Here is a 26,161-nt window from a genome sequence, read left to right on the forward strand (position 1 = left end):
TGCTGGTTGATCAATTGACAACTGGTACCAAACATTGATTGAGATACATGTGAAGTATTAAGATATCTGCAATGCATGATGTGGGGAGCATGAAAAAGTATTTACAGCACATTATTAAAATTTGATGTCTGGCTTAAAAAAAAAATCAAGTAAAATATTCATTGTAGTATTTATTTTATGTTTAATAAGACTCAGAATGCAAACAAACAATCACACATGAAAATAAGTACAGCACACTAAAGATGATCAACAAAACGCTTCTTTTCGTCTCTTCACATCACATCAGTTAATCAGCTTTGGACCTCTGCACACCAGGATCAGAGTATTTCCTGGATCAGAACCGTTGCAGCTCTGTTTTGTAAGTCTTCATCTGCCGTCCAGAGCCTTGTCCCTGGCTATGACCGACTCGTTAAACTTTATCATCAGCGTGGTGCCCTTGTGCCAGTGAGCGGTGACCTTGGCGGGGAAGCCGCTGTGTGTGAGGATGGCCTCCACCACGCCGGCCGTGAAGGCCGCGCAGTTCAAGCTGCTGTTCTCTTTGGGCACAGAGATGTACGCGTTGATGAGCGGGTCTTTCTCTATGATGTAATAGGTCTTGTCGTCGTCGTTGGCCTGCTCCAGCTTGTCGGCCTCCTTACCAAATAAGGACTTCCACACGTTAACCTGAAGGGAGACAGAGAAATCTGATTTATTTTTATAGAGACCGACAAACAAGGGTGGGGTGATGTGGCTTAAAAATAAAAAACAAACAAAAAAAAATGACTGGGTCTGACACCAGACCCAGTTTTTAATCGATAATTACAAATGGCAGGAAATATTTTCAAAAAGTACCTTTTATTTTTGTCAAGAATCTTTAAAGTTTAATTTGGACAATATAGTCATAAAATTAGCAAAAGGAGACATTTACAAGAAAAAACATTTAAAAAATTACAAGAACAAAGTCGTTACGATGAGAAAAAGCTCAGTTATCAGGATTTGTCTGTGTAATTCTTCCTTCGAAATGGACTCAGTTGTTTGTATGATTGTTTGGTTCTGTGACTGATAATTTGATGCCAATGTGTTAAAAGATTCAGTATCACCTGTATAACTTATACCAACGTATAACTTCACAAGATGCTCAGCATTCGTCATTTTAATTTTTGGTTAATTTTCTCAAACATTTTCATATTGCTACTTTACAACTGTATTACAATTACAACTGTATTCTTCTAATATTATGACTTCCTTTTCTGAATAAAAAAAAAACAAAAGAAGAAAATCGTAGCCTGTCCCTAATATTTTGTGGTAATATAGGTGGCATGAATTCAAAATCCAAATAAACAGAAGTTTTAAAACATGGTTGTCAAACAAGATGGCGGCTCTGAGCGTGCTGACATCACTGAGAACGATGGAAACCCAAGAAGTGCATTGGTGGAAATAAAAAAACAAAGAAAATCCACATTTTCCAAAAATTAAATCTTCAAAAACCATAAAAATCTAATTAATCACCCCGGTCTGCACCTAATTCAATCCGAACCCACGTTTAAAAAAGCAACTGACCTTGATGAAGAGCAGCATGTTCAGCACTTTGGTCTCCCTCTTCCCGTTCTTCTCTCTCAGCACCAGCACGTCCAGCATGCTGGCCCCCACACGCTGACCCATCTCGGCGAGGCGCGTCTGCAGCTCCGTCACCGAGTACACGCGGCTCTGACAGTACTGGACCATCTCCGAGAACAACAAGGCGAAGGCGCTCAGGCTTACTTCTGTCTTGGGCCGGCTCAGCGGTCGCTCCAGAATGGTGGACTTTCCCCGAGTGAACCGCGTGTCCATTTCCTGCTGGAGAATGGCGGCATCCAAACATTTAGGTCTCAATGACGGCGACCAACTGAGGTGCATCGCAAGTCGAAACGTAACTGCTGACATCTTTTTGCTAGTTCGCTGAACATTATATCAAACGTTTCTATTTTGGTCTTCTAGTGTCATCTACAGAAAGTCTCACTAACTTGGTTGTCTTTAGTCAGAGGCTTTTTTCAGATTCACTGTAATACAGACTGCTACAGGAGATCATTTCTGCCCACTACCATGAGAATCTACAGCAACTCTCTGAAGAATCTTGATTAATACGAGTTAAAACATCTAGTTTCCCTTTTAGATCAATAAGTACTTTTGAATTGAATAAATTATTGAACCTCTTCACTTAGCAACGCGAGCTAAGTTGTCTGCTGCTGAATGGAGCAGACAGCTTTTAAATTTTTCTTTTGTATCAAAAATAATGAGCGAGTAGAATCTAGAGCTGGAAAAAGCAGGTTAATTTTATTTGGTCCTGTTACGTAAACCCCAAGAATTCAAACAGGATGATAGTTCATTTGTACAATAGTTGTAGGAATAAGGAACAGCATTTTCACATCGGAAAAAGCAAAAATCACCACAAATATGGCAACTTTAGGGTTTCAGTTGCGAGTTAGACGCTAAACAACCTAAAATGTTAAAATACGACTCGACTTAAATCTATGGTTTAACCTAAATCTACCCGCTGGTCGGTGACAGCTATTAGCAGCTTAGCTACTAGCTATAGCCCAATAACACCTCTAATTATAAATATATCCCAGAGGTAAAACCATACACTCCTCGAAAAACGTATAGTACATCATTAGCTTTCAAAACTTTTTAAGTGTAAATAATGTTTTAAGGACATAAACGCACCTTACTGAAGCTAAAACAGCTACGTTGAAGCGTTTCTTCCCGTTTTCTTCTTCTTCCTGTTGTCGTGACGTATTAGAGTTTAACTGTATGCCGCCCCCTAGTGTGCGGGAGCCAAACAAATTTGATGCGCTTTATTTTTATTGATCAGAGGTGAATACATTAACCAAAATCTGTCCTCCAGTAGACTTAGTGCATCACTTCACACAAGTGAAAGCAAAAAGTTGTCATCCAAGAAACTACTTAAGTAAGAGTATAAATGTATTTGGTACAAAGATTAAGTGTTAATTAACATTAATTTAAAATTACGTAAATCAGACAATTTAAAATTCTATGCGTATTCTGCTGGTTTAAAGCTAAGCTAAAAATAATATAAAATATTCAAATAATACAATAAAATAACAAATTCAGGCAGGGGAAACATTTCTAAATATATTTTTCCAACATAAAAGTGATGAAACCAATGCGTTAAAATAGGTGTTTTATAAATGTTACAACTGGGTTAAGTATTTTCAGTGGCAACGTATGGCGTTTACCGTGACCTCTAAATGACCCAACAGGCTTAGCAGACAGAAAATAGCAATAGAACACGAACAAGAGGTCTCGCTCTAACATTAACTCCAGGTGTGTGTTTGTGTCTATGTTTGTACTTCATTCAGAAGTTAGTAAGAGTGGGTAGAGAATGCAGACATTTTACTCAAGTAAAAGTAGTGGTAGCATCATGTTACTCATGCAAAAGTAAACAGTAGAATGTAGTAAAAGTACTCCTAGAAGTACTTTTTTTAAAAGCTACTCAAGTATGTAACTGAGTAAATGTAATTAGCACCCACTTCTGTATATGATTATCAGATTTTTTTTAAAAAAAACATATTGGTTGTAGATATTTGACTGATTGGTGTGAAAATATAGGAGCTTTTTATATATTTTTTAAAAATAGCACTGATCCTGAAGACATTTGAATAAAAAAAAAATCTTATATATATTTATAGTTTTTAAATTTTTTTTTATATATTACTCAAGAAAAAGTAAAACAGTCTGTTTTCTTAAACAAACCCCCAAAATCTGAAAGGTGTGGCATATATTTCCATTCAGCCCCATTTTTCCATTTGTGTCCTCACTGCCAGCTTTGCACATTTTTGATTTATGTCTGGACTTTGACTGAGCCCTTTTATCATCTCAGTTGTGTCCCTCCCAGCCATCCTATTGTGCGTCTATTTAGCTAGCTTTATGTTTAGGGTCGTTGTCCTGCTGGAAGGTGAACTCTTTCCCAAGCATGACGCTGCCACCACCATGCTTTACATGCAGGCCAATTTTTGTCTCGGCTAATCAGAGCAGCTTCTTTTAAAATGTACAGTTTTCCTTATATGGCCTGTAGCAGACTAACTTCTTATAGCTTAGCAAGGGGATTTCTTTCTCCAGATTTTTCTTGTACAGTATTTGTATATATTTTTAAATCCAGTTTACAATAAGTTGTGTTGGTTTATCACGTAAAATGCCAATAAAACTTCCCTACATGTTTATGTTTTTCAGCTTATTCTCATAAACGTCGCTTTGTTCGTGTCGTGACGTTCACGTTGTTACGGGTTACGGTAAACGGACATCCGTCTGACAGACAGATGGACTTTACATATCACCCAGGCAACGTCGCACTTCCCTTTCTCCTCTTCAAGCCGGTGCGTTAACAATCTTCGCGGAACTTCTGGGTTTTCTGCACATTCGCTAATGTCGCAGTGCTGCGGAGGGAACATCTGATTAGTGCGCAAATACAAATCAGCCATAACACCGGAACACGCGATTTATGATTTTGGAACTTCCTCGGTTTTGCAGGCAACCTTTGCATCCCCCAGCGATTATTATTATTATTAACAAGAGCAAAAACTATTGCCTCAGAGAGGAGCGGCCCTAATTTATACAGTGGCGGGGCCACGTTAACGACACAGACTGAGATTTATGACAGAAATGGCAACTTTCTCAATGTCCGTGTCCGTTGTGACAGAAGCTGGACTCAGCTGTGTTGTTTTCCCCGCCGCTCAGTTCAGAACGACGCCCGTGGCTCGTTTCACAGGTGACCGTTTCCCACGTTGCTTATATCGGCGGATTAATAGTAAACATAATCCATCCGGAGCGCGCGCGAGGCTGTTGCATAACCACACTCCGCGTGCGGCCACATCTATAAATGAGAGGGAAACAACCAAGGTGAGCGCATTTGGAGCCTGGACCTCAAAGTGCGCACGGCTCAGGATGGATAAAGGCTGGTGGAAGCTGACCCTAGCTCTTCTGGTTCTGCTGGTCAGCAAGTATGCAGAAGGTAAACATTATCTGCTTCTTTTCACTTTTTCTTTTTTTTTTTTTAAATTTCATTTATTTTTTTTACACGCACTGTTTTGTGATCAAATCAGTCTCTGGCTCATTCGTTATTATTTCTTGATCCATAATGAAGGAAAACACTTTTAAGTGTATGATTGTGTTAAGGTAATTAAATTTTTTCTTTTTTGCAAAACTCAAGGTCAGCTTTGCTTAAAAATAACATGATTGGGAAGATTATAATCCTCTAAAATTATGTTAGGCGTCTTAGGGCATCTGTTACTCACCCAGAGTTTGATTTGGAAGCTAAAAGTTTCCTACTATTTAATCTAATGCTGGGAATAACCAGTATTGTTTTTCAGCCTTCACCTGAACAAAGTCAGAATTATAATTTCTCTATGAGTCTATTGCACACGTATTTGTATTTTTTTAGTTTTACTTTTTTAAGTAGTGTTATAAAATGTTCAACGACATTTTCTTGAAGACTTGGGATTCTGATCTGACCAGATTTCACCTCTATTCTTTTTCCTGTGAGGTTTTAGACAATGATTTATACAGTATTTATATTTTTGTCAATGGCCTTATTTCCCTCAGACAGAGGAAGAACATTTTGCTGACCCCAGAAAAATGATTTCTGTCAGATTTTGTTTCATTATGGACAGCCCAAAAGTGGAACTTTAAAGAAACTTACTGTAAATGTGTTCATTAGTTTCATTGACCAGAAATGGCTTCATGCAGGAAGATTCATTGTTAAGATTTCAGTTTCTTTTTTTAAAGAGTAACATCCACTATTTCAATTTAAAGCTATTAAAAACATTTATGTATGTATTTATTTATTTATTTCAAAAAGAACAAATCACCTTTAGTTAGCATTCAGTGTTCAAACTTAAAACACATCTTTAGAGCGTCTATTTTTGCGGGAAATTATACTTTATCTTAGTTTTTGTCAAGACCATCGCATTCAATCTTAAAACTTGGAAAAGATATTTAACTTATTTATTTTTAGTTTAGTCAGTATCCAGTGTTAAAACTTAAAAGACATGTTAAAAAATGTGTTTTTCAGTCAAATTAGTTTGTCCCATTAGTAGGATATTTGCCTTCCCCTAGAAAAGTCTTTATCAGAAAGGTTGACCAATTGTATTGCATATGCTATAGTAATAATATAGTTAGAAAACTGTTTCTGGAACAAGAGATAAAAGGGTTCAACAACAAGCTAACATTAGCTAAGTAGCCATTTCACAGACCGGTGTTAAGCTACTCCAGGACATTGCTAGCTAACTGCGTCCGTCTTTAGAGAACTTCAGTTCAGTTCTCAATATATTGATGGTTATCAATATATTGAGGCCATATTGATGGTCATCAAAAGGTGCTTATTTTAATATGTGAAAGACATGTTTTTGTCTCCAGCCTCCTTTTCATACCACATGGAAGACTTCATCAGGGCTGTAAAGCAGATAGAAGATGAGGACCCTGGCTCAGATCCAGCTACTGTGTTGAAGAGGTTGCGCAGAGCAGCTGGCCTAAATGATGCCTTCATCCGACACTTCCTTCCAGACGCTCAAGCTGCATCTGAAATGCCTGCTAACCTCTCTGAATACTTTCGCAAGGCTGTGCATCACAGGGTGCTGGAAGATTTCAAAGAAGAAGGCGTGGTTCTGACCCCTGACGGTACCACAGTAACCGTCGCACCGCTCCTCTTGGGCATCGAAGCGGGCCTCCTCAAGACTAAACGTCAAGCTCACTTCCAGCTCACTTTTGCCAAAGATCTTGATGTTTCTTTCAGACGTCATTCTTCGGGCACACATCTCCTCGGGCCTGATGGATGCTGGAACAACGTAACGTCTCCTCAAGTCTTCACGCTCTCCGGCAAACCAAATCTGCTCACAACAGCTCAGATCAACGGAAGAATGGACGGCATGATATTGGGGACGGAGATTTCAGCCAATTCCAGTCGTCTTCTCAAGCTCAGCAGTCTGTTGAAGGAGTACTATAGCCACCGACTGGACAGGAAGGGAATGGACAGTGCCCCACGTCTCATCAGTCAACGTCGCAGGGAGAACTTCCAACTTTTGGTCTTTCCTTCTCCCCTGATGAAAAAGACGATGACGACCGTGGAACTGCAACAAAGGCTAACAGGACAACCAGAGATGAAGTTGGAGACTAAGAGGAAGCTGCGGGCTGTGGTGAGAAAGGCAATAAAAGAGTTTGTTCAGATGTACCTGGGTAAGCATGAGATCAGACCAACAAACTGAAAGATTTGAAAGAATTCAAGAACACAAAAGAATGTTGTAAGTAAACATTTAGTGCCTACTATGTCTTCATAGATTGCCCGCCCATCATTTCTCGATGTACGTGGGGCGCTGAGCCGTACAGAGGAACACCCACCTACCTCTCCTTGCCTCTGCCCTTCTTGTTCATCCATCACACCGACACACCAAACGAGCCTTGCTTGACCTTTGAGAAATGCTCTGCGGACATGCGAGCCATGCAGCGCTACCACCAAGAAGAGAGAGGCTGGGATGACATTGGATATAGGTAAACTCCACAGCATTATAAGATTACTTCTGCATGCCAAAGGTTGGAACTAATCTTACAATGAAATCCTTTCATAGCTTTGTTGCTGGCTCTGACGGGTACATCTACGAGGGCCGGGGCTGGAACATCCAGGGAGCCCACACCTCCGGACAAAACTCTAGAGGCTACGGCGTGTCCTTTATTGGGAACTACCAAACCAATCTGCCGTCTCAGCATGCCATGAGTCTGGTGAGAGATCAGCTGGCAGCCTGTGCAGTAGACAGAGGTGGACTAGTGTCCTCCTACACCCTGAAAGGGCACAGAGATGTGGTGAGCACAGCCTGTCCAGGAGACGCCTTCTACAAAGAAATCAGTGGCTGGGAACACTTTGGGGTACGTAGGAATCCTCCATTATACTAAGTAGTGTCTCTAGGAACAGGAAACGTGCAAGCTCTAAGAAATGAAGCTGAAAACATAATGGTTGCGGGGGTTTCTTTTTTTTTAACTGCATTAGAAATGAGTCTTGAAAGTGGTTAGTTGTTAGTAACCAAAGCCACATAAGCTAGAGCTGATCAATTAGCAGTTATTTATATGTCCACAAATAAAAATCAGAATAATGTGGCATAGGGCTGGATGATAAACGTATAACAACATATGAGTTTCACATCAGTCAATATTAATAATTATTGGTTAGTTTTTCCTTTTTATGTTTATGAAATACTACCAGTCTGGTGACGTGTTCTTTGCTGTTTTATCCTCAGTTTTCACACTTTTGTTTTTTATTTTTACGCAGTTAGGAGGCATGGTGGCAAAATGTTAAATAGCAAGTTACCCAAGTTGTTGCTAGGTAATCAATGAGTGAGTTAGCTCATGCCACAGACCTAGCTTAGCTGGCCTTGAGAGGTTGAGTGGCTAAACTCTTTCCTCTGCCTACATCTCCCAGAATGCTGTGCAGTTATGGATTGGAGATCAGTGAAATTATTGAATATCGTACAAGATGTATTATCTATTGCAGTTGACGACATGTCTATTGCGATATTTATCATTATTGGTTTATTGTCTGAATGTACTGTGTATGTAAAGCCAACTCTATACTTTATTCCTTCATACTTAAAGTTAGTTAATGATATAGATTCTTCTGGGATGATATTTACTTTATTTGTCCATTGGAATTTTATTAAAACTATTTCACTTCAAAGGCTCAAAGCCCTAAAACATTAGTTACAGAAGTCTTGGACGTCTCTTCACCAGAGTGAGCCGACTCAAAAGTTCAAGGTTGCCTCAAGAGAATCGATTCCTCGGACACAATGTTTTGTTTCTGTTTCATGCCGCAGCTCTTAAACATCTCAGTAGATACTGAAGTTTCCAAATCTCACTATACTGAGAGACATTGTAAAATATTTGTACACGAGGACTTGGATTGTTTTTCTACTTTGCTTAGTTTTGAAGTCGCACCATAGTTTTAAGAATCTTGTATATTTCCTTCACATTTGCACAATTCGTGTCATAAAGTCTTCGCGAATGCAGCGTTCATTAAAGTGTTTTTTACAGTGTTGCTTAAAAGTAAAAGATTTGTTCCGTTTACTTATATTTTCTTACACATTTCTTTCTTCTTTACAGTAAGTCAAGACACAAAAACCATGAGCTTGGGAAGCTGAAGAATGAAGACAAAAGAAACATACAATAAAGAGTTTTTCTGCTCCTATTAATCATGTAATTCTTTGTACTGGTCTAACATGTAAAATGAAACAACGTATGAAAAATTCAATGGGTGTGAGCACTTTGGCAGGGCCTCCTATGTGAAATGGATTTTTATGGATTTCCTTGATGATTATGGGGTATTTTAAGGAAATGCTTAAATATTAAAGGCTAATTTTTTTTATCCAGTAAAGTTTTAGACGGAAACCCACATCCTACAGGGCCAGAAGTGACTAAACCGTGTTCTAGAAACTGCTTGGGCAATTGCGAGCTCTTTAAAGATGCAGGATGTCATTATTTTGTTCGTGCAAATTCAAAGTCCTTCCAAATCCCATTTTTTCAGACCATATGATGCGATAGAATCAAAGCCTTTCCTGAGGCAGCAGAGCTACTATAATCATTCCCAAACGTAGCTTAACAAGACTTGCACCAACATGTCTCCTGTTATAACAGATGAATTACTGCCTCCTCTAAGCGGATCGCTTTCTATCAACCCCCCCCCCCCCCGGTCGTTGCTGATGTTTTCATGAGAAAAAAAAAACTCTGCTGCCTTTTTCAGCGTCGTAGAGAGGAGACAGTCTGTTTCCTAGGCAAACCTTCGGCACTGGAAACATTTGTACGGCCTTCCACTGATTGCACTATCATAACAACAGTTGCAAACGTTCCCAGCTGACTCCGTGTTGAAATCTTGTATCTTATGCAAACTTCTTTTTCCGTCAGCGCTTCTGCTGCTGTTATCATTGACTTTTTGGCTCAGACTACACCGATCTGCACATCCGCTGATGCTCAGATGTGCAAAAATTTTTATTTAAATGGACACAAGTCTCACCATAGTGTCAGTTTTATGTCCTCTGCGTATAGATGGCACCATCTACACACATTGGCTTGAACTCTGCATATTTAAATATGACCAAATGAAATTAGGTAAGGATATGAGTCTTATTGTAGCACTAAAATTAAGTTTTTGGATATAATGATGTCAAACCTGTATGACTTAAAGCATTTTGAATTGTGAAGATATTTTGAATGCAAAACCATTAATTTGTATTTTTGTGCACAGCCTAATAAGCACAAATATACAGCCGCACAATTTCACCAATAAACAAGTACATATTTTAGAATACATTTCCTGTTAGCTCATTGCTGGTACATTTCCTACAGAAGATAATTAGCGCAACTGGAAAAAGAAAAAAAAAACAACCAAAGAATTTCAAAACAAATAACTTTTTAAAAATGATTTTCAGAATTCTGACTTCTTTCCTCAAAGTTTTGATTAAAAAAAGTCTAAATTAAATCCCCCCTCTCCTCACCAGCAGCCCTAATCCTCTTACTTAATCTTCAGTGTTCTTGTAAAAGCGTGATGTACTTTTCTCTTATTTTTTCCTGTCGTTTTTTATTTGAATATATGTGTGTTTCTAGTTACCTATTACTTTACTGCTAGAACAAGGAGAAGAGAAAAAGCAGATCACATAGCATATTTATATCATACATATTATATAGCAGAATTATAGATATACAGATCCATTAATTATTCCATTTTATTCTTCAAATAAAATATTTGAGTTCTTTATTAATTGCAGAAAGGGCTCAGGAGGCGTCAGGATGCCTCCGACGCCTCCCTGGTGAGGTGTTCCGGGCACGCCCCACCGGGACGAGGCCCTGAGGAAGACCCAGGACACGCTGGAGGGACTGTGTCTCTCGGCTGGCCTGGGAACACCTCGGGATTCCCCCGGAGGAGCTGGAAGAAGTGGCTGGGGAGAAGGAAGTCTGAGCCTCCCTTCTGAAGCTGCTACCCCCCCCACTCCTCCTACCCGACCCCGAATAAGCGGAAGAAAATGGATGGATGGTTTTATTTATGAAGTGTGTGTGTGTGTGTGTGTGTGTTGTGTTTGAGGTGGGTGAAAGAGGCCTTCGCCCTGAACGCTATTCCTGCAAGGACCGCCACTGTTTACGAACTCCCTTAAAACATGACTTTTACTTGTAGTTACATGTATTAAAGGAGCTATGCCTCTTCGGCGGCCAGTAGGGGGAGCCAACGCACCGACTAATAATCAGACGTTGATTGATTTCCAGCCTGTACTTATTTTAAACGAATTTATCGACAAAAACAGACGTAGCAGATGCTTTTCTCGCCAAACGAGGGACAAATATGTGTCCAACAATGTGTATATGTGAGTACTTACATTACAATATATGAGATACATGTTATAAGTTCAACATAATGTGGAAGAACAGAGTTTAACAATTGACGTCACCTAAAAAAAATCCACATTAATAAGAAACATCACTTTAGACGCTAGGTTTGCTAACTTTATAGCTATTCGCCAGCAAGAAAATATTCGTCCTGACATTTGAATAAAGACGCACGTAACATATCTAATCACATAATCTGTGTAAAGACCTACAGTTGTAAAAGTTTGACTAATTAAAGTCGCCCCCCGGTGGGTTTCCTCTCCCAACTCTTTCCGTCGCCCTCCCCGCTGACGTTACGCACGCTGCCGTGGCGTGCCTGCGAGCTGAATAACATGGAGTCCTCCGCCTGGCACCTCCGAGGAGGGATCCTATCGAAAAACCCGAGCGGCAACTAGAGACCAGGGGGCGAGCTGGTCTGCGCGGAGCACGTCGGAGCCTCCAGCGAGCATCGGCGCGGCTCGTAAAGCTCCGGATCCCGGCCCAGAAACTATGACGGACGGCGCTTAAGACGGCGTCAGCCTCGCTGTGCGACCCGCAAAACCAGGCCGATTTCAGTGAGTAGTCGCTCTTAAGAAAACAGCTGCAGTTTCTTTCTTTTTCTTTTTTTTTTTCTATTTTTTTTTTTTTTTTAAGTCTGCACGGATGTGTTGTTGTCCCAATCACCTGACCGCCTGGATCGATACGAGCCACGTCTTCGGAGGCGACAGAGGCGAAACCCAGGGGACGTCTCGATCCGTTTCCCTGCCTTTCTAGAGGGGGCAGCAGGCAAGGGGAGGACATGGGCCTGAATATAAAGGCCACTTATTTATGTAACCATCTGGGCGCCCCATTTGATTCTTAAATACCAGACATATTGTTAAAAATAGGTCAGACGGCACGAAAAAACTGGAGCTGGGGGAACAGGACCAGGCAGATTCTGCAGATTTTATTGTTCATATGCTTATTTGCAGCTCTATTTATCAATGCATGCACATTCCTGCAGCACAAAAGTTTCTTGCAGTGAAAGACAAACAAACAAAAAGTTAAGTTTGACTTTGTGCTTCCAGACTCAGAAGAAGTTGCACAATGTAGGGAAGCTGTTTGCCGGTGGGACTCCATACTGTCCTCTGGGGGACCATGGAGCCAGATGGGCAGCCCCTAACCCCAGGGACCAGCAATGGGCCCCTATCCTACGGTTCAGCACAAAATCCTACCGCCGCTAACTTCCTCAGCTGCAGCTTAGAGGTAAGACCTGCGCCTCTTCGTTGTTGATGTCGTTTCCAACATCAGACAGCCGTCACTGATCCGTGTGTGTGCGAACTAGTCCTCATGTTCTCCAAATCTGAGCGACGGCGTGATGACGGCCGACTGCGCATGGGGGCTAGATGGAGAGGACGACCCAGAGCGGGCGGCCGCAGACCCACAGAGGGACGCACAGAGGAGATTCAAGTCCTCAGCCTTTCCTTCCTCTCTAAGTTGGGACTCGGACTCAGAGAAGGAAGCTCTAGATGGTAACACATTCGTAACAATTATAAGATGTATCAGAAGCTACAAAATAGCACCAAAGTGCAGCAGTCTGCAACACAGCTAGAAACAGTTCAAAACATCAGTGTGTTTGTCATTAGCTATGCACCAATCAATCTGCAGGGAACTGAAATTGGGAAATTTTTCCCACTGATTTATTGGTAACTGGGAGTCAGCAGGGATGTGTACTTACACCCTGAACTTTTTTAGAATTTGGAATTTGTCACGCTTTACATATATATATATATATATATATATATATACACACATATATACATACAGTTCTGGAAAAAATGAAGAGCCCACTGCACTGAACCCCATTGAAAACCAGCTGGTTGTTCCACCAAATATTGATTTCTGAACTCTTTGAAACATTAGTATTGTTCTTTCTAAATCAATATGAACTTGTTTTCTTTGCATTATTTGAGGTCTGAAAGGACTGGATCGTTTTCTTTATTTTGACCATTTCTCATTTTCTGCAAATAAATACTAAATGTTTGCTTGGAATTTCAGAGACATGTTGTCAGTAGTTCAAAAAGCCTGTTTGGTGCATCTCTACTTATTGTTTTTGTCTTTTTACTGTTATAGATGTTATTTCAAGTTGCAACCTGAGTATAATCAGTAGTTTTAACTGTTTTTTTTTTTTGTCTTTTTAAGCCGTGAAGTGATGTTTCTGTGGTTGTGTGCTCTCTCTGCTGTGATGTTGTCAGAGGAGGAGCTCCAGAACTTTTCCAACCCTCACGGTCTGGCCACCCACAGCCCGGGATCTCCTTCAGCCGGACTCAGGTGAGGAGGGGGCTGGGAGTTCACGCAGCTATCAGAGGTTAAACAAGGTAACTGATGTTACGTAAGATCTGGCAATCTTTAACCAAAAGGGGAAGTCACGGTTTTCTCTTTACGTCAGATTTCTACAATGATTATTTAAACTGAAATTGTCTGAAGTGTTATGAAGTCCAATGTCTAAATTCATGGAATGTGTGAACTGGAATGTCTTGTCCGTTGCCTCGACTTCTAGTCTGTGACAGATTACCAACGAGATATAAATCACCAGAAATGAAAATAAACAGTCTACAAACAGTGTTTATGAACAAAGCGACTTCTGAGTTCATATGAAATGCAGCATATTTGGAAAATACGCAGTAAATGACCAAACGATCTTTTCTGCTGGTGATTTATCTTAGGCTAAGAGGCGTAACTGTACCAAAACAATGATCCATACCGCTATGGGTTGTTTTTACTTTTTGTGTGACTATGAAAGCCCATTGAGATGATTGTGCGCACGCAAATTCATTAGTTGTCGATATTTTCTGTTGCGTAGATGTGTTAGAAGTATGCAAAGTTATGAATATGTGCTGAAATAATTTCATTAAGAAGGGATCCAGCTGCATAGCTAGCATGTTCTGCAGCACACAGTAAATGCTTAAACTCTAAAATAAAATTTTACAATTTTATTCTAAAATTATTACTGGTTGTGTTAACAAGGCCTGCACCGATTGGAAAATGTGTGCTAATATCAATATGGAATATTAATATTGCTGTTATGGCCAATAACCAATATTTATTGATATCATATACATTTTATATATTTCACTATCCTTTTGACACCTTAATTTGTTTTTACAATACTGCTGACCTCCCTCCCACCTCCAGAAACAATCAGCAGTAAGAAGGAAATAAATATCGATTGTTACTATCGACCCAGATTTAAAGGATATATAAAAGATTTTATATGTAATAAAGTGGAATGGCATTTAGAAACTTTTTTTGTAGTAATGGTAACGTCAGTGCAACTACTGTATGAATGTGGTAATGTTTTCAATAGACTGATTATTCCCATAAAACTAAATTTGGATTCAAGTCTAGTGTTTCAAGCAGTTTTATTAGTTTCTTTGGCTATGTCTTTGGTACATTGCCTTTTTAAAGAATCCAAAGAAATACATTTTTGTCTCATCTGACTGGTGTATAATCTTTCAAATGCAAACTTTCAATGGACTTAGTCTTGAGTGTTGTGTTTTAATTACTTATTTTGTACATTAAAATAACTATAAATGCTAATTCCGTTCTTTACTGAAACTCTTTGTGAGTAGTCTTTGCCCTCTGGACAATTTTTCTGATTAGTTGTTTGACTTCAGACTTTTAGAAATATTAGGAACAGCAAATCGTGGGTGGTTTATGGTGAAATTATTATTTTTTCCCCCCACTTTCAAATTATGCCCTCAACAGTGCTCACTGGAACATTCAGAGGTTTAGAAATAGGCTTGCAACCAATGCCATCAGTATGTCGCAACATTTAGGTTGCAAAGGTTTTGAGTGTAGTCTTTGCTTTTACCCTTCTTGTGCAATACCTTGGTAATAAGAAACATTTGCTCTAGGCCATGAATTGGGACTAAAGCAGCTAGTATTAATGTGAACTGACAGAAGGCAGAATTACTTTCTTAATACTGACGGATTTTGGATTATTTTTAGTCCTATGATGATTTTTAGTCTACGCCTTTTTGCAACTCGTCTTAGTTTTCAATACTTGTGTCAATAAAAATGACAGTTTTATTGTCATTTCAACGTCCAATACTGGAATTAATGAAGCAGAATCAGTGTTGATTTCTTTGCATGAATTAATTACTTGGGCACAGTCACAGTTTTCTCGTGAAAATGTAAATTTTTCTGAGAGAAATGTTGATACATTCAGTGTGGTTTACACTTTTTTTTAATATAATGGGTTTTTGATTAAAATCTGAAACAGAATCTCATTAAGATTCCATACAAGTAAAGAGGATTTTTATATATAAATGCAAGCTTTTTTATTTCTCCCCCAAGGCTGTTTTTATGGAGGTTGGCAGGAAATTGTGTCTCAGTTCATATGTTTTATTGACTATTTAAACCTCATTTTATTTTGGCAGTGCTGCCAAGTTTAAACAGACACTCAAATCTACAATCCGGACCAAACCGTTCTGAAGACTACAACTTTCCCGAGAAATGTTGCCTTAGTTAGCATTAGTCTCTGCGCTGCTAACGCTACTCGTGTTCGTTTCTTCTGTACGTAGTGACCAGAGAATCTTCAAAAGCGTTTGAAGACGAAAGATTTCACTTTACTTTCACTACCATCTGCTTGTATCTGAGGTCAGAGATGCTGAGTTTGATTGACAATCAAAAACTTCAGAATTTAAAAACACCTTGCTATATTCTGTTTTCAACTTGACTCTTGATCTGGTTAAAATTACTCCATTTTCCTTGCAGACTGCATCATAGAATCTTCCAGATATGTATGTTTTAATTACCTTGCCTAACCTTCAAAAATAATTGTATTAAATGTGTACTGCTTCAGGCAATGAGATATTTTGTAGTCGAGTATAACATAATAATATAATAGATTAAAATTTTCTAATTGGCTGTGTAGTGTGGCGTTGCCACATGTTTCCCTAATTTCTTCTCTGATTGGCTGATCAGTCCTTGTGACGTCTCCTCTTCAGGAAGTTACGGCTGCCTGAGAATAGCTTAGGTCTGACTGAGGCTCAGGCACTAAAGAGTCAGAGAAACAAGAAAATTTATTCAACGAGTTGGAACCAGGACTGATCACCGGGTCAAGAAGCCGTTGGGAAAAATGTTTTTGGTTGTGACGCTGGTATTTGTTTACATTGGCATGAGACTAAAAAGAAGCCACTGGCTGAGCAGAATGTGCAACATTTCTTCCATGTCCTATATTGTTGCATTGTGTTTGTGTTGCGTGCAGATCGTGTTGTGGTCGCCCTCCTATGATGTCTCCACCCACTGGAGCTGTTACTCAATTCTAAAGTAAAAGCACTTGAACTGTGTAGAGTCTAGTAGAGCTGAAAAGGGCCACGAGACATTCAAACAACCTGGGCTGGGACAGAACCACTGTTGAAACAGAAAACCAAAATCCCTCAAGTCAATAGAGATTCAGAGGGGATAGAGAGTATAAATGCATGTCAGCTCGCTGAAAATAAGCAAAATCCTCTGACCCAAAGTAAAGCACCTTTCAGTGTTCTATCTCTGGTGTTGGACTCAGATGTGCCCGGGTTCCTTCTTCAAATTCCTCTCCTTTATCCCTACAAATTGTTCAACCCCTAAATAGCAGCGGGTATTACAACCGAAAATTAAGCCATAAAATTATTTTCTTTAAACTCCAGAGAAGGAGACCTCATAAATTTTAGACTTCTACTCAACTTTGTATTTGATCCGTTTCCTCCAAAAGTGTGCTTTATTTGATTTGGATGTTGGATTTTATTTAGGGCTATCAACATCCACACCTAACACACTTTAGTGTGTGACTGTTACATAATGCAGATTAATCAAACTACCTAGTTTGACCTAAAAGCCTCTGTGTCTTTGGGTTTGACACATGGGGATCGACCACAACTGAGCGTATAGTTATACTTCAAGCCTACAAAGAAGGCATTAATCACAATGAGTGTGATTTAAAACATTTTTTAGCGATTGACAGCACTAATTTTAATACGCCATGTCATTGGATCAAACGGTGAAGATAGGGTGGGCAGCATTAAATTCATGACTATAGTATTCCTGCTGGTAGCGGTGGCCCTTAGAAAGAAATGACAGAGAGTGCCTAGTCGCAGTTTCCGTCTTCTCAAAAGCCATGTCATTTTCTCCTTTCCAATAGGCTTGATGGTGAGGATGACCAGGAATTTGAGAAACTGCATTCCCTCAGTAGTACGACTGACACATCCACCCCTGCAGAGGGGCGCAGTGACAACAATGAGAGCACAAACAAAGAGGAGCCAAATACAAGTCGACTTGGCCAAACAGAATGTGAGTACCATAAGGTAGAAAGCGAATCTGATACTTCTCTATTCATCAATCTGAATTGCCGTGCTTTCTTCCCAGCAGCAGATAACAGAGTCTGGAGTGTATCCGAGGTTGCTGAGCCATTTCTGTCCAAAAGAAAACCAAAGCAAGCCTCCCCGAAGGAGGAGGAGGCTGACAGCGACGAGGGAGAGACAAAGCCCAAGGGAAATGAAGCCAGGGAGCTTGAGAGAGATGTTTACACCTTCCCTGGAGACTCCGACCCAGAGAGTCCACCTCCTGCTCCATGGGCTCACTGCACTTTCATTCAGCGGTGCAGAAGAAAGAGGGCGCTGCTCAGACCCTTCTCTGGGATTGGATCGCCCAAAACCCACAAGTCGGAAGGACTGAGCCCTCAAACATCTAAAACCGATGATACAGCGGTGCTCAGTCGAGCGGCAGAGGTCTACGAATTTGAGGAAGTCAGCTTTGACGATGGCGAGACAAAGTACAGAGACAATGACGGGAAGGAAGTAGAGGCAGAGGAAAGCGGGCAGGGGGCAGGTAACGAAATCTTCACCTGTGTGGAGTGTAGCATTTACTTCAAAAAGCAGGTTCACCTGCAGGAGCACATGACTGAGCACTGCCAGATTTCCCCAGGCGGAGGCAGGCGTTCAGGCAAAGGCAGCCGCTTGCGATGCGCCGAGTGCGGATGGAACCTGCCAAACCGCCCGGCGCTGGCCGACCACCAAAGAAGGCACCAGGAGTCCCGTCTCAAGATCCTGGAGGAGATTGAGAAACTGAACGAAAACGAAAAGGCAAAAGAATCTGACGCACTGGAGAGCAGAGCAGTGAGGCATGGGTCCACTGACCCAACTGTTGCGCAATATACAGGCGAAATGTCAGACGGAGATATGGGGAAATCTCCTCTTGTGTCCACGGCTTCTTTTTCAGTTCAGGACTCAGACCCTGCCGTCATCGACGTGGACTCTGTGACCCCGAGTTCGAGTTCAGTCCGAAGCCCAGCAGCGGCTCACCGCCGTCGCTTTGTCTGCACCGAGTGCAACTTCAGCACAAGAACGTCCCAGGCTCTGGCTAATCACTCCAAGATTCACAAGAGAAAGAAGCAGATCCTCCACCCGCACCCCAGTCAGAAAGTACTGAGAGAACCTGGGAAGATGTCAACTAAGGAGGACAATGAGGCCAGCCAGTCTTTAACGTCTAATGCACAAATATTAAACCTAGCCCCAGATTGCCGCTACCTCTCTGAGTGCGGCTCTCCGCCCAACGCTGCTCCCGTTACAAACCAGGGAGACATCACTGCCTCCGAGGACAGTACGACATCAGACCGCGGTGCCGACAGGAGGTTCAGGACAGCAGGGAAGCTTTGTGCTGATCGGTCAAAGTTTGATTGTGAGGCAGATGATGTCACGCTGCCTGGGAGTGAAGCGGAAGAGCAGAAACGTGATCTCTGCGATGAACCTAAGCCATCCCTGCGAGAGGCAAGCTCACCTGTGGGAAGGAAGCTGCACAACACTGGTGAGGCTGTAGGGTAGAGCACTCACTTTAGTCTGGATGCTAGACTTTCCAGCAGTTACATTCGCCAACATTATACAGGGAAGTCCAGAAATATTCATACCCCCAGCAGTTTTAGGCTTTAGGCAATCTTTCAGTTTTACCAACATGTTTCTTCTGAGTGAAAGTAAAATAAACATTTTGAAGTGGCCTAGTCAGAGTCCAAACTGGAATCTGATGAAGAATCTGTGAATGAAACTAGATATTAGGGTGATGTTTTCCTTCCAACCTCAAATAGCTCATTGCCATAGATAAATCCTTGGCATTCCAGTGGAAACATCCAAAAAGCTCAACAATTATAGGAAGGTGCTGTAACCTGCCAATAAATATTTTTCCATTGAATAGTTAGAAAAGTCAAAATAATATTTACTGTCATTTTTTTTAATTAAATGGAAACAAAAATTGTTAAATTATTTTCTTTTCAAAGTTGACTTTGAAAGTTGACAGGCAGACAGTAAGTTGACTGCCTTGATTAAATGTCTGCATCGTTTCACAAACATGGGGTTTGTGAAACGATGCAGACATTTAACACTTGGTTGTAAAAAAGAAACTTATTTGGCCCATAGTTATTCATATCTAAGAGGTATGAATAATTCTGGCCCATTTGATGGTAATCCAAGCCAAACTCTGTACTTTGTTTTAGCACTAGCTCAAAAAGAGAAAATAAGGAAAAAACTTCAAATTCTATGTGTTTCAAAAATGCTGAACTTAAAGCCAATTACTCCTCAACTCTGCCAACAGGACAAGCTCTTAGTTTTACATTTAAATTCTCCAAAGCTCAAACACCTCATCTCCACTGTAACAACAAACTGCTATCAATCAGCTGGCAACACAATGTAGCATTTAGCTGTTAAAGGTCAGATGTTTTCCTTAGCTGCTGGTGACAAAGCAAAGCTACAGAAATCTGAGTCGCCTTGTTACCTGTTTGATTTTGTAGAGTGACAATCTTTTAACGTTGACATTTTAACTTTTTATTCTTCCACTTCTTTTGCCTTCACTAACCAATATGCAGTAAGAGCTTCTTAAAGAACGTCTGCTGGACCTCTTAGTCAAAGCCCATCTATAAGCAATACTAAGTCATTTCTTACATTGTTGAATTTGACGGCTGTTAATCTCATTCCATCGTGTTTTTTTCTTCTCGACAGAGGAGTCGTCACCGCAACACGAGGCAACCTTATCAACACCTGCCAAGAAGAGTGCAAAGGACCAAGACAAACAGGAGGTGCCGAAAGACAGAAAGGTTTTCTTTTTGAGGAGAAGCAGCAGGGTCACAGTAACCCAGGCGCAAACTGACAGCGACGACGACGACGACGACACTGACGAGGAGCACATGCGGTGTTTCCTGTCAGAGGGCGTCTTCGAGAAAGCCGCGGACGAAATTGACGAGGACTCGGAGGCGCTGAGGAGTGTGGAGAGGAAGTGCCCCTACTGCCCCGACCGATTCCATAACGGAATCGGTCTCGCCAATCACGTGAGAGGCCATCTGAAGCGAGTGGGCGTCAGCTACAACGTGCGACACTTCATCTCCCCCGAGGAAGTCAACGCCATTGAGAAGAAGTTCTCGTATCAGAAGAAGAAGAAGAAAGGTCAGTGGCTCATTGTATGTCATTTTGGTGTGTGTCCATCATCTTTTAGGGGTTTTCCCACAAAGTGGTTCTGAATAAGAACCAGAAGTCTGGACCCTAAAAATGGCCATTACAACTGATCCATGCCACACCATTCCTGGACCTGCTGCAGTTGTAGGTTCATAGGTCATTGGTGTGGTACAGTTAAGGCAGCACTACTGATGTCACACAACATAGTTCATTGATTAGGAGACAGAAAAACATCACAGCTTGCGACAAGGATGACACATAGTAGCGTGTCACGTTTGTCGTCGCAGTTCTGTGTCAGTCATTTGTTAGACATTTGGGCTTAGCCTGCCGCCCAGAGTCCAAAAGGCCGTGGAAAAGATCCGACCTGTACTGCTTAGTGGAAACAAGGCATTGTCCCCTCAGCCTTAGAGACAACAAATGCCATCCAGCATTTGCAACAAAAGCTGAATCTTGCTTTTCACTGTAACTGTGATGGAGTTAAGCCTACTTTTTGCAGATTTGTTTTTATTCTGCCACATTTGGGGTTTTTCAGTTTGAACAGCTTGCTTAAAGACTTTACCCATTCAGAGTAGCACTTGCTCGCAAGCTTTGGACCCTTGTCCTGCTGCACAACACGAGTGCACTTGAGCTTGAGGTGACCGATGGCAGACATTCTCCTGCAGGATTTTCCGTTAAAGAGCAAAATTAATTGTTCCCATCGGTTATGGCAAGTCATCCTGGAGAGATTACATTTTCGTTTGCTCTTAATAAATTAAATCGTGTTATAGTGAACCCTTGTTTTTCCCGGGGGTTAGGCTCCAAAAAGAACCCGTGATGGGCAAAATCCGTGAAGTAGTTACCTTTATTTTTTTACAATTATTATACAGCATAATTAAATACTCTACATTGAAACCAAAGAACAAAAACTGTTTTCAGGCCTAAGCATTTTTTTAACAAATAGAACGCTTTCTTACAAATAACTACAGTAAAATAATCATTTTAATCATCAATACGAAGCACAGAAGGACAAATTGTGACTCGCGTATTTCACTGTTCCTCTGACTGTGACGCTGCGGCCTGACTCCGCTCTCTAGTGGCTTTTTCTTCTGCAGCCAGTGGTGCAGGTGTGTTTTTTCGAGAGAAGAACATAGTTATCGGTAGTTGTTGTCGCTCTTTTTTTCTTCTGGGCAAAAATATTTACCAAAATTTGCCAAGCTGTATTACGTACATTTAAATACCGTAACGTTATTGGCACACAGGTAGAGAAGAAGCGCGGAGACTGTTTAGCCAATCAGGACGCAGAACACAATGCACTGTGAAAAAAAACTGCACAAAAAACTCCGCGAAGCAGCGAGGTCGTGAAAGGTCAACCGCGTTACAGCGAGGGTTCGCTGTATCTCTAAGGTAATTTTTGTATGACCAGAAATGCTAAGTGTCAAAAAAAATTAAAGACAAAAGAAATCTGTAAGGGAGTTAGTCATTTTGTATGCATGCTTAATTTGCACCACATATGAGTTTAAAAAATCCACATAAATGTGTGCACTGAATTCTTGTTTTTGAAAGAATTTGTTTACTGTATGGTCGTTTGAACCTGGAAAAACATTATACGGTAGCTGCATTACAATGCCCGTTTGTAGGATTTTTTGTCTCAACTGTAACGAAGCAGTTAAATACTAAATTATGTCATAAATGTCATTACCAGATTAAAGGCTCTTGCATAAAGTATATAATTGTGGTAACACAATAGCAGCTCTGAGAACTAATCAGGACCACATGTGTCCACATTCTTTTAGCTGATGCATCTCGCGTGACATTTACATGACATTCTTTTTTCTGACATACCTCTTGAAAAGAGCAACACATTTGGCCAACTCGTCGTTTTAGATTGGCCACTACGTTTGTCTGCTAGGGTAGTTTGCTTGTCGTGACAGGTAAGGTTACAGGAATTATCATTGTGTGTTGATGTGAATTTGCAAAAACGACTGTCAATTTGTCTTGTCGTCTAATTGACTGTTTGCATGCAAGTAGTGATGCTGTAAATGTGAATATACCCGCTTTAAAATAAATCTGAAACTTTGCACCCAAATGCAGTCACATCACTCTGACTGCATTCCTTTTGCAATCTGGAACGCCAGAATCATCTGATTGGAGCAAAAATATCCTTGCAACCTGATTAAAATGGATTACAGATGCATCTCAGTAGTTTAGAACATCATTGAAAAGTTAATCACATACGTATTTTTAAACAGGCAAGTGAAACACATACATTATGTATAATTGTGATGTATCCTAAGCATTCATGTCTGTTAATTTTTATGATTAAGTCTTGCAACTAATTAAACCCTTGAGATAGTATGTTTACTAGGGGTGTAACAGTACATAAAAATGATGGTTCAGTTCAGTTCATATCTTGATTGTAAAGTCATGTTTCAAGAAACTTTCAGTATGTTTTATTCGAGAAAAACAAAAACAATGCATATTTTTTCCCCAACAGTGAACAATGAGTGTTAAATTTTTTAAATGATTATTTAGTTTTAGCAGGATGTTCTTACACTTGAGTTTTGTCAGTCAATGAAGAAAGCATGGGTAAAAGCATGGGATGGGTTGGATGGATTATAGAACAGTCTGTTCCTCTAAGTCAGTGGGGTATAGTTCTCAAACAGAAAAACCTTCTAGGTTGGGGGTCAATCTTTGCCTCAAACAGATCAGTTCAAGTACCTTGGTGTCTTGTTCTCTAGCCATGGTAGGATGGAGCAGGAGACAGACGGATTGAGGCTTCGCCTGCTGGGACTATTGCCATGGCAAAAAAAATTCAAATGTCTCAATTTACCGACTCGTCTGCGCTCTCTGCCTCATCTATGGTCACAAGATATGACTCAAGACTAAAAAAACAAAACCTTAGATAGAAGGAATTGGAATTAGCTTTCTCCATAGGGTGGCTGGGCTCATCCTTAGAGATAGGGTGCAGAGCTGCGATGCGCGAAGGTGGCTTGGAGTAGAGCAGCTGCTCCACAGAAATAATAAGATCCAGCTGAGGTGGTTGAGGCATCTGATCTGGAAGACTCCAGGGTGCCTCCCTCTGGAGGTTTTTGGGGCATGCCTGATTGGGATGAGAAACCAGGGAAGACCCAGATTACACTGGAGGGGCTAAATATCCCCTGGCATGGGACTGCCTGGGGATGAACAAGGAGAGTGTTCTTGTTTTATGGACCTTTGAATAAGACCGTAAAAGGTGCTTGAATTTACTTTGGACTTGTTTTGCTAGATAGGCAAACCAGTGTACCAGTTGTGCTTGAATCATACATGCATCTTGTTTGCAAAAACCTCTCGTCTGAGGAACTCCTCTTTACAGTACCGGCATACATCTGCATAAAGGTATTTGGAGCCGATTGGACAACAGGCAGCTGGGTTTGGACTTCGGCCTATTTTTCTTCATACCCGTGATGTTTACATTTGGGTTGATGTCATTTCAGGTGAGTAATTATATTTAGCGTAGAGCTAGCTACGTATCTTAGGGATTTTGAAAAGACTTGGGAAGACTTTGGTCCGCCTTCCTGTCTCCACTGTCCATGTAGCTAAATGAGGAACCAAAACGTTCCCAAATAACAGACTTTAGAGATACCTGGGAGTCCTCCCTGCATTGTTTTGGTCCTGGATTTTACAGTTGCATTGGGAAACGTAGGATTCCTCTCTTTGGTTCCGCATTCTGCCTGTGTATAAGTTGTTCGACAAAGCAATTTTGATGTGAACACATGTACTGTTACACCCCTCAATACTGTGGTATTGAAAGCTCCTTAAATAAAAGAATACACCCCACCAATACAGAGTTCTCTGTTGGTGATGTTAAGCTGAATCCCTTTTCACGTATTTCCAGTTGAATCAGGTCAATATTATTTCTTATTGAATATAACAAATTCATGACAGGACTAAAGAGATGGAGCTACAAACTGACTTGGGAAGGACATTTTCTGTTTCTTTTGTGGTGGTGTAGAGGTGTTTTTTATTCTACAGCTGAAATGTTCCCTATCGTACATACATACTTTAACGTCTTTGAGCATCTATAGACTAAGATTTAGAGAACAAGTGGTACAAGTTGCCTGAGTCCCTAAACCTCCACTTGCATTCCCTCCTCCTCTGTCCTCAGTTGCCAACTTTGACCCAGGCACATTCAGCTTGATGCACTGCGAGTTCTGCAGCGCTGGCTTCGACACACGGGCCGGCCTGTCCAGTCATGCCCGGGCTCACCTCCGTGACTTTGGGATTACTAACTGGGACGTTACCATCTCACCTATCCACATTCTGCGGGAGTTGTTCTCCAGCAGGCCAGATCTGGTGATTCCTATGGACCCCCCACGCAGTCTTGGGAGCTCCTCAGAGGAAGATGAGGAGGAGGATTGCGATGAGGGAGACTCAAAAGATGGAGGAATTATTAAGGTAAAGCTTGAAGGGGAGACGTGTGGAAAGACCCTCCATCCCTCCGACTCTGTTGCCCTGTCTCCAGGATATCGTCCACGCAGAAAGAAGGGGGAAGGAGTGAAGGACTGTGAAGGTGAGATTTTATTGTTAAATACACTCTGGTATTATTCTGACTGGGCGTTAGGCATCTCTTCTTGCAAAATTGGTGGATCTTATTTAGATTGGCTAGTTTCCTTGAACATGGGTTTTCAATCAGGTTGAGATCCGGCATTAGGGAAAACCTTTCTAGAAGCCTGTTTTGTCCTGTGGTGTATGTTTGGAATCATTGTCCTTTTAGAGCAAATCATAATATCCAAGTTTCAACCAACTATCTCACCTAAACCGATAGGACATCAGTTTAGCTATTCAAAGTGTCCCATGAATTGTGTCCCTGTCCACAGTAGCTGCATTTGCACTGACCATATAATTGCGCAATTTGACATTTCAAAGATAAATTTGCCTAACGGAAACATGTCCATTTAAAAGAAAAAAAACCCCAACAAACTCTTGTTTTTCTGTAAAACGTTTTGGCGTTAGGATGAGGTGGTTTTTTTGGCCCTATGAAAATTGGTTTATTTCCCAAAACTGCAATGGAAATACTTTTTTTCCACATCACAGGAGTCACGCAATCAACATCTGGATGTTGCCACTGGCGCAAACCATGAAGAAGAATACGACAGAAAGTAGTTGGAGGATGTTTCTCAGCCACTTATATGTGAACAAACTTATTCACGTGTGATTTTAACTGTGTTAAACGGAAATACCGCAATAGCGAAATTTTATTTTTCCGACTTCAGCTGAATATTGACAGTTTTGTAATAGAAACACATGTAGAGAAGCATTTTTCTGCATTGCTGTGGACTGACTGGGTTCAGAGCAAGAACCCACGGGTTGGAGAGTTGGTCCTG

The 26,161-nt window shown here is 40.9% G+C and overlaps 3 protein-coding genes across 12 annotated transcripts in view; 2 read left to right on the plus strand and 1 right to left on the minus strand.

The window, feature by feature from the left end:
• Positions 1-164: 164 nt before the first annotated feature.
• Positions 165-2,785, minus strand: trappc5 (trafficking protein particle complex 5). 3 transcript variants are annotated; one of them, XM_005802796.2, is made up of 3 exons: positions 2,683-2,785; positions 1,540-1,815; positions 165-663 (listed from the first exon to the last, which is right to left on the minus strand). In XM_005802796.2, exons 2-3 carry the CDS (start codon positions 1,807-1,809, stop codon positions 367-369), a joined length of 567 nt encoding a protein of 188 aa, XP_005802853.1. In that variant the 5' UTR covers positions 1,810-1,815; positions 2,683-2,785; the 3' UTR covers positions 165-366. The 3 variants fall into 3 exon arrangements, with proteins under 3 accessions (XP_005802853.1, XP_005802854.1, XP_023204355.1); XM_005802797.2 differs by having other exon boundaries at positions 1,540-1,812; positions 2,683-2,777; XM_023348587.1 differs by having other exon boundaries at positions 2,688-2,753.
• Positions 2,786-4,829: 2,044 nt separating this feature from the next.
• LOC102222267 (N-acetylmuramoyl-L-alanine amidase) lies at positions 4,830-9,206 on the plus strand. The gene is made up of 5 exons (XM_005802795.3): positions 4,830-4,987; positions 6,391-7,206; positions 7,308-7,518; positions 7,596-7,890; positions 9,118-9,206. The coding sequence occupies exons 1-5, from the start codon at positions 4,921-4,923 to the stop codon at positions 9,118-9,120; spliced, it is 1,392 nt and encodes a 463-aa protein (XP_005802852.1). The 5' UTR covers positions 4,830-4,920; the 3' UTR covers positions 9,121-9,206.
• A 1,754-nt stretch (positions 9,207-10,960) lies between these two features.
• Positions 10,961-26,161, plus strand: part of LOC102229415 (protein Wiz) — a 34,394-nt gene continuing 19,193 nt past the window's right edge. For 4 of the 8 annotated variants that reach the window (XR_002754090.1, XR_002754091.1, XR_002754092.1 and 1 more), the window contains exons 1-8: positions 10,961-11,942; positions 12,435-12,612; positions 12,692-12,878; positions 13,602-13,677; positions 17,528-17,676; positions 17,752-19,188; positions 20,370-20,810; positions 24,943-25,347. Coding sequence is in view for 5 of the 8 variants with exons in the window: in XM_023348530.1 (XP_023204298.1) it covers positions 12,505-12,612; positions 12,692-12,878; positions 13,602-13,677; positions 17,528-17,676; positions 17,752-19,188; positions 20,370-20,810; positions 24,943-25,347 (2,803 nt within the window). In the remaining 3 variants the exon portion in view is untranslated. Of the gene's footprint in view, positions 11,943-12,434; positions 12,613-12,691; positions 12,879-13,548; positions 13,678-17,527; positions 17,677-17,751; positions 19,189-20,369; positions 20,811-24,942; positions 25,348-26,161 lie in introns of those variants that run through there. The other 4 variants (XM_023348532.1, XM_005802823.3, XM_023348534.1 and 1 more) reach the window with 4 other exon arrangements.

Source organism: Xiphophorus maculatus, chromosome 16 (assembly GCF_002775205.1).
Source record: "Xiphophorus maculatus strain JP 163 A chromosome 16, X_maculatus-5.0-male, whole genome shotgun sequence".
Classification (NCBI taxonomy): domain Eukaryota; kingdom Metazoa; phylum Chordata; class Actinopteri; order Cyprinodontiformes; family Poeciliidae; genus Xiphophorus; species Xiphophorus maculatus.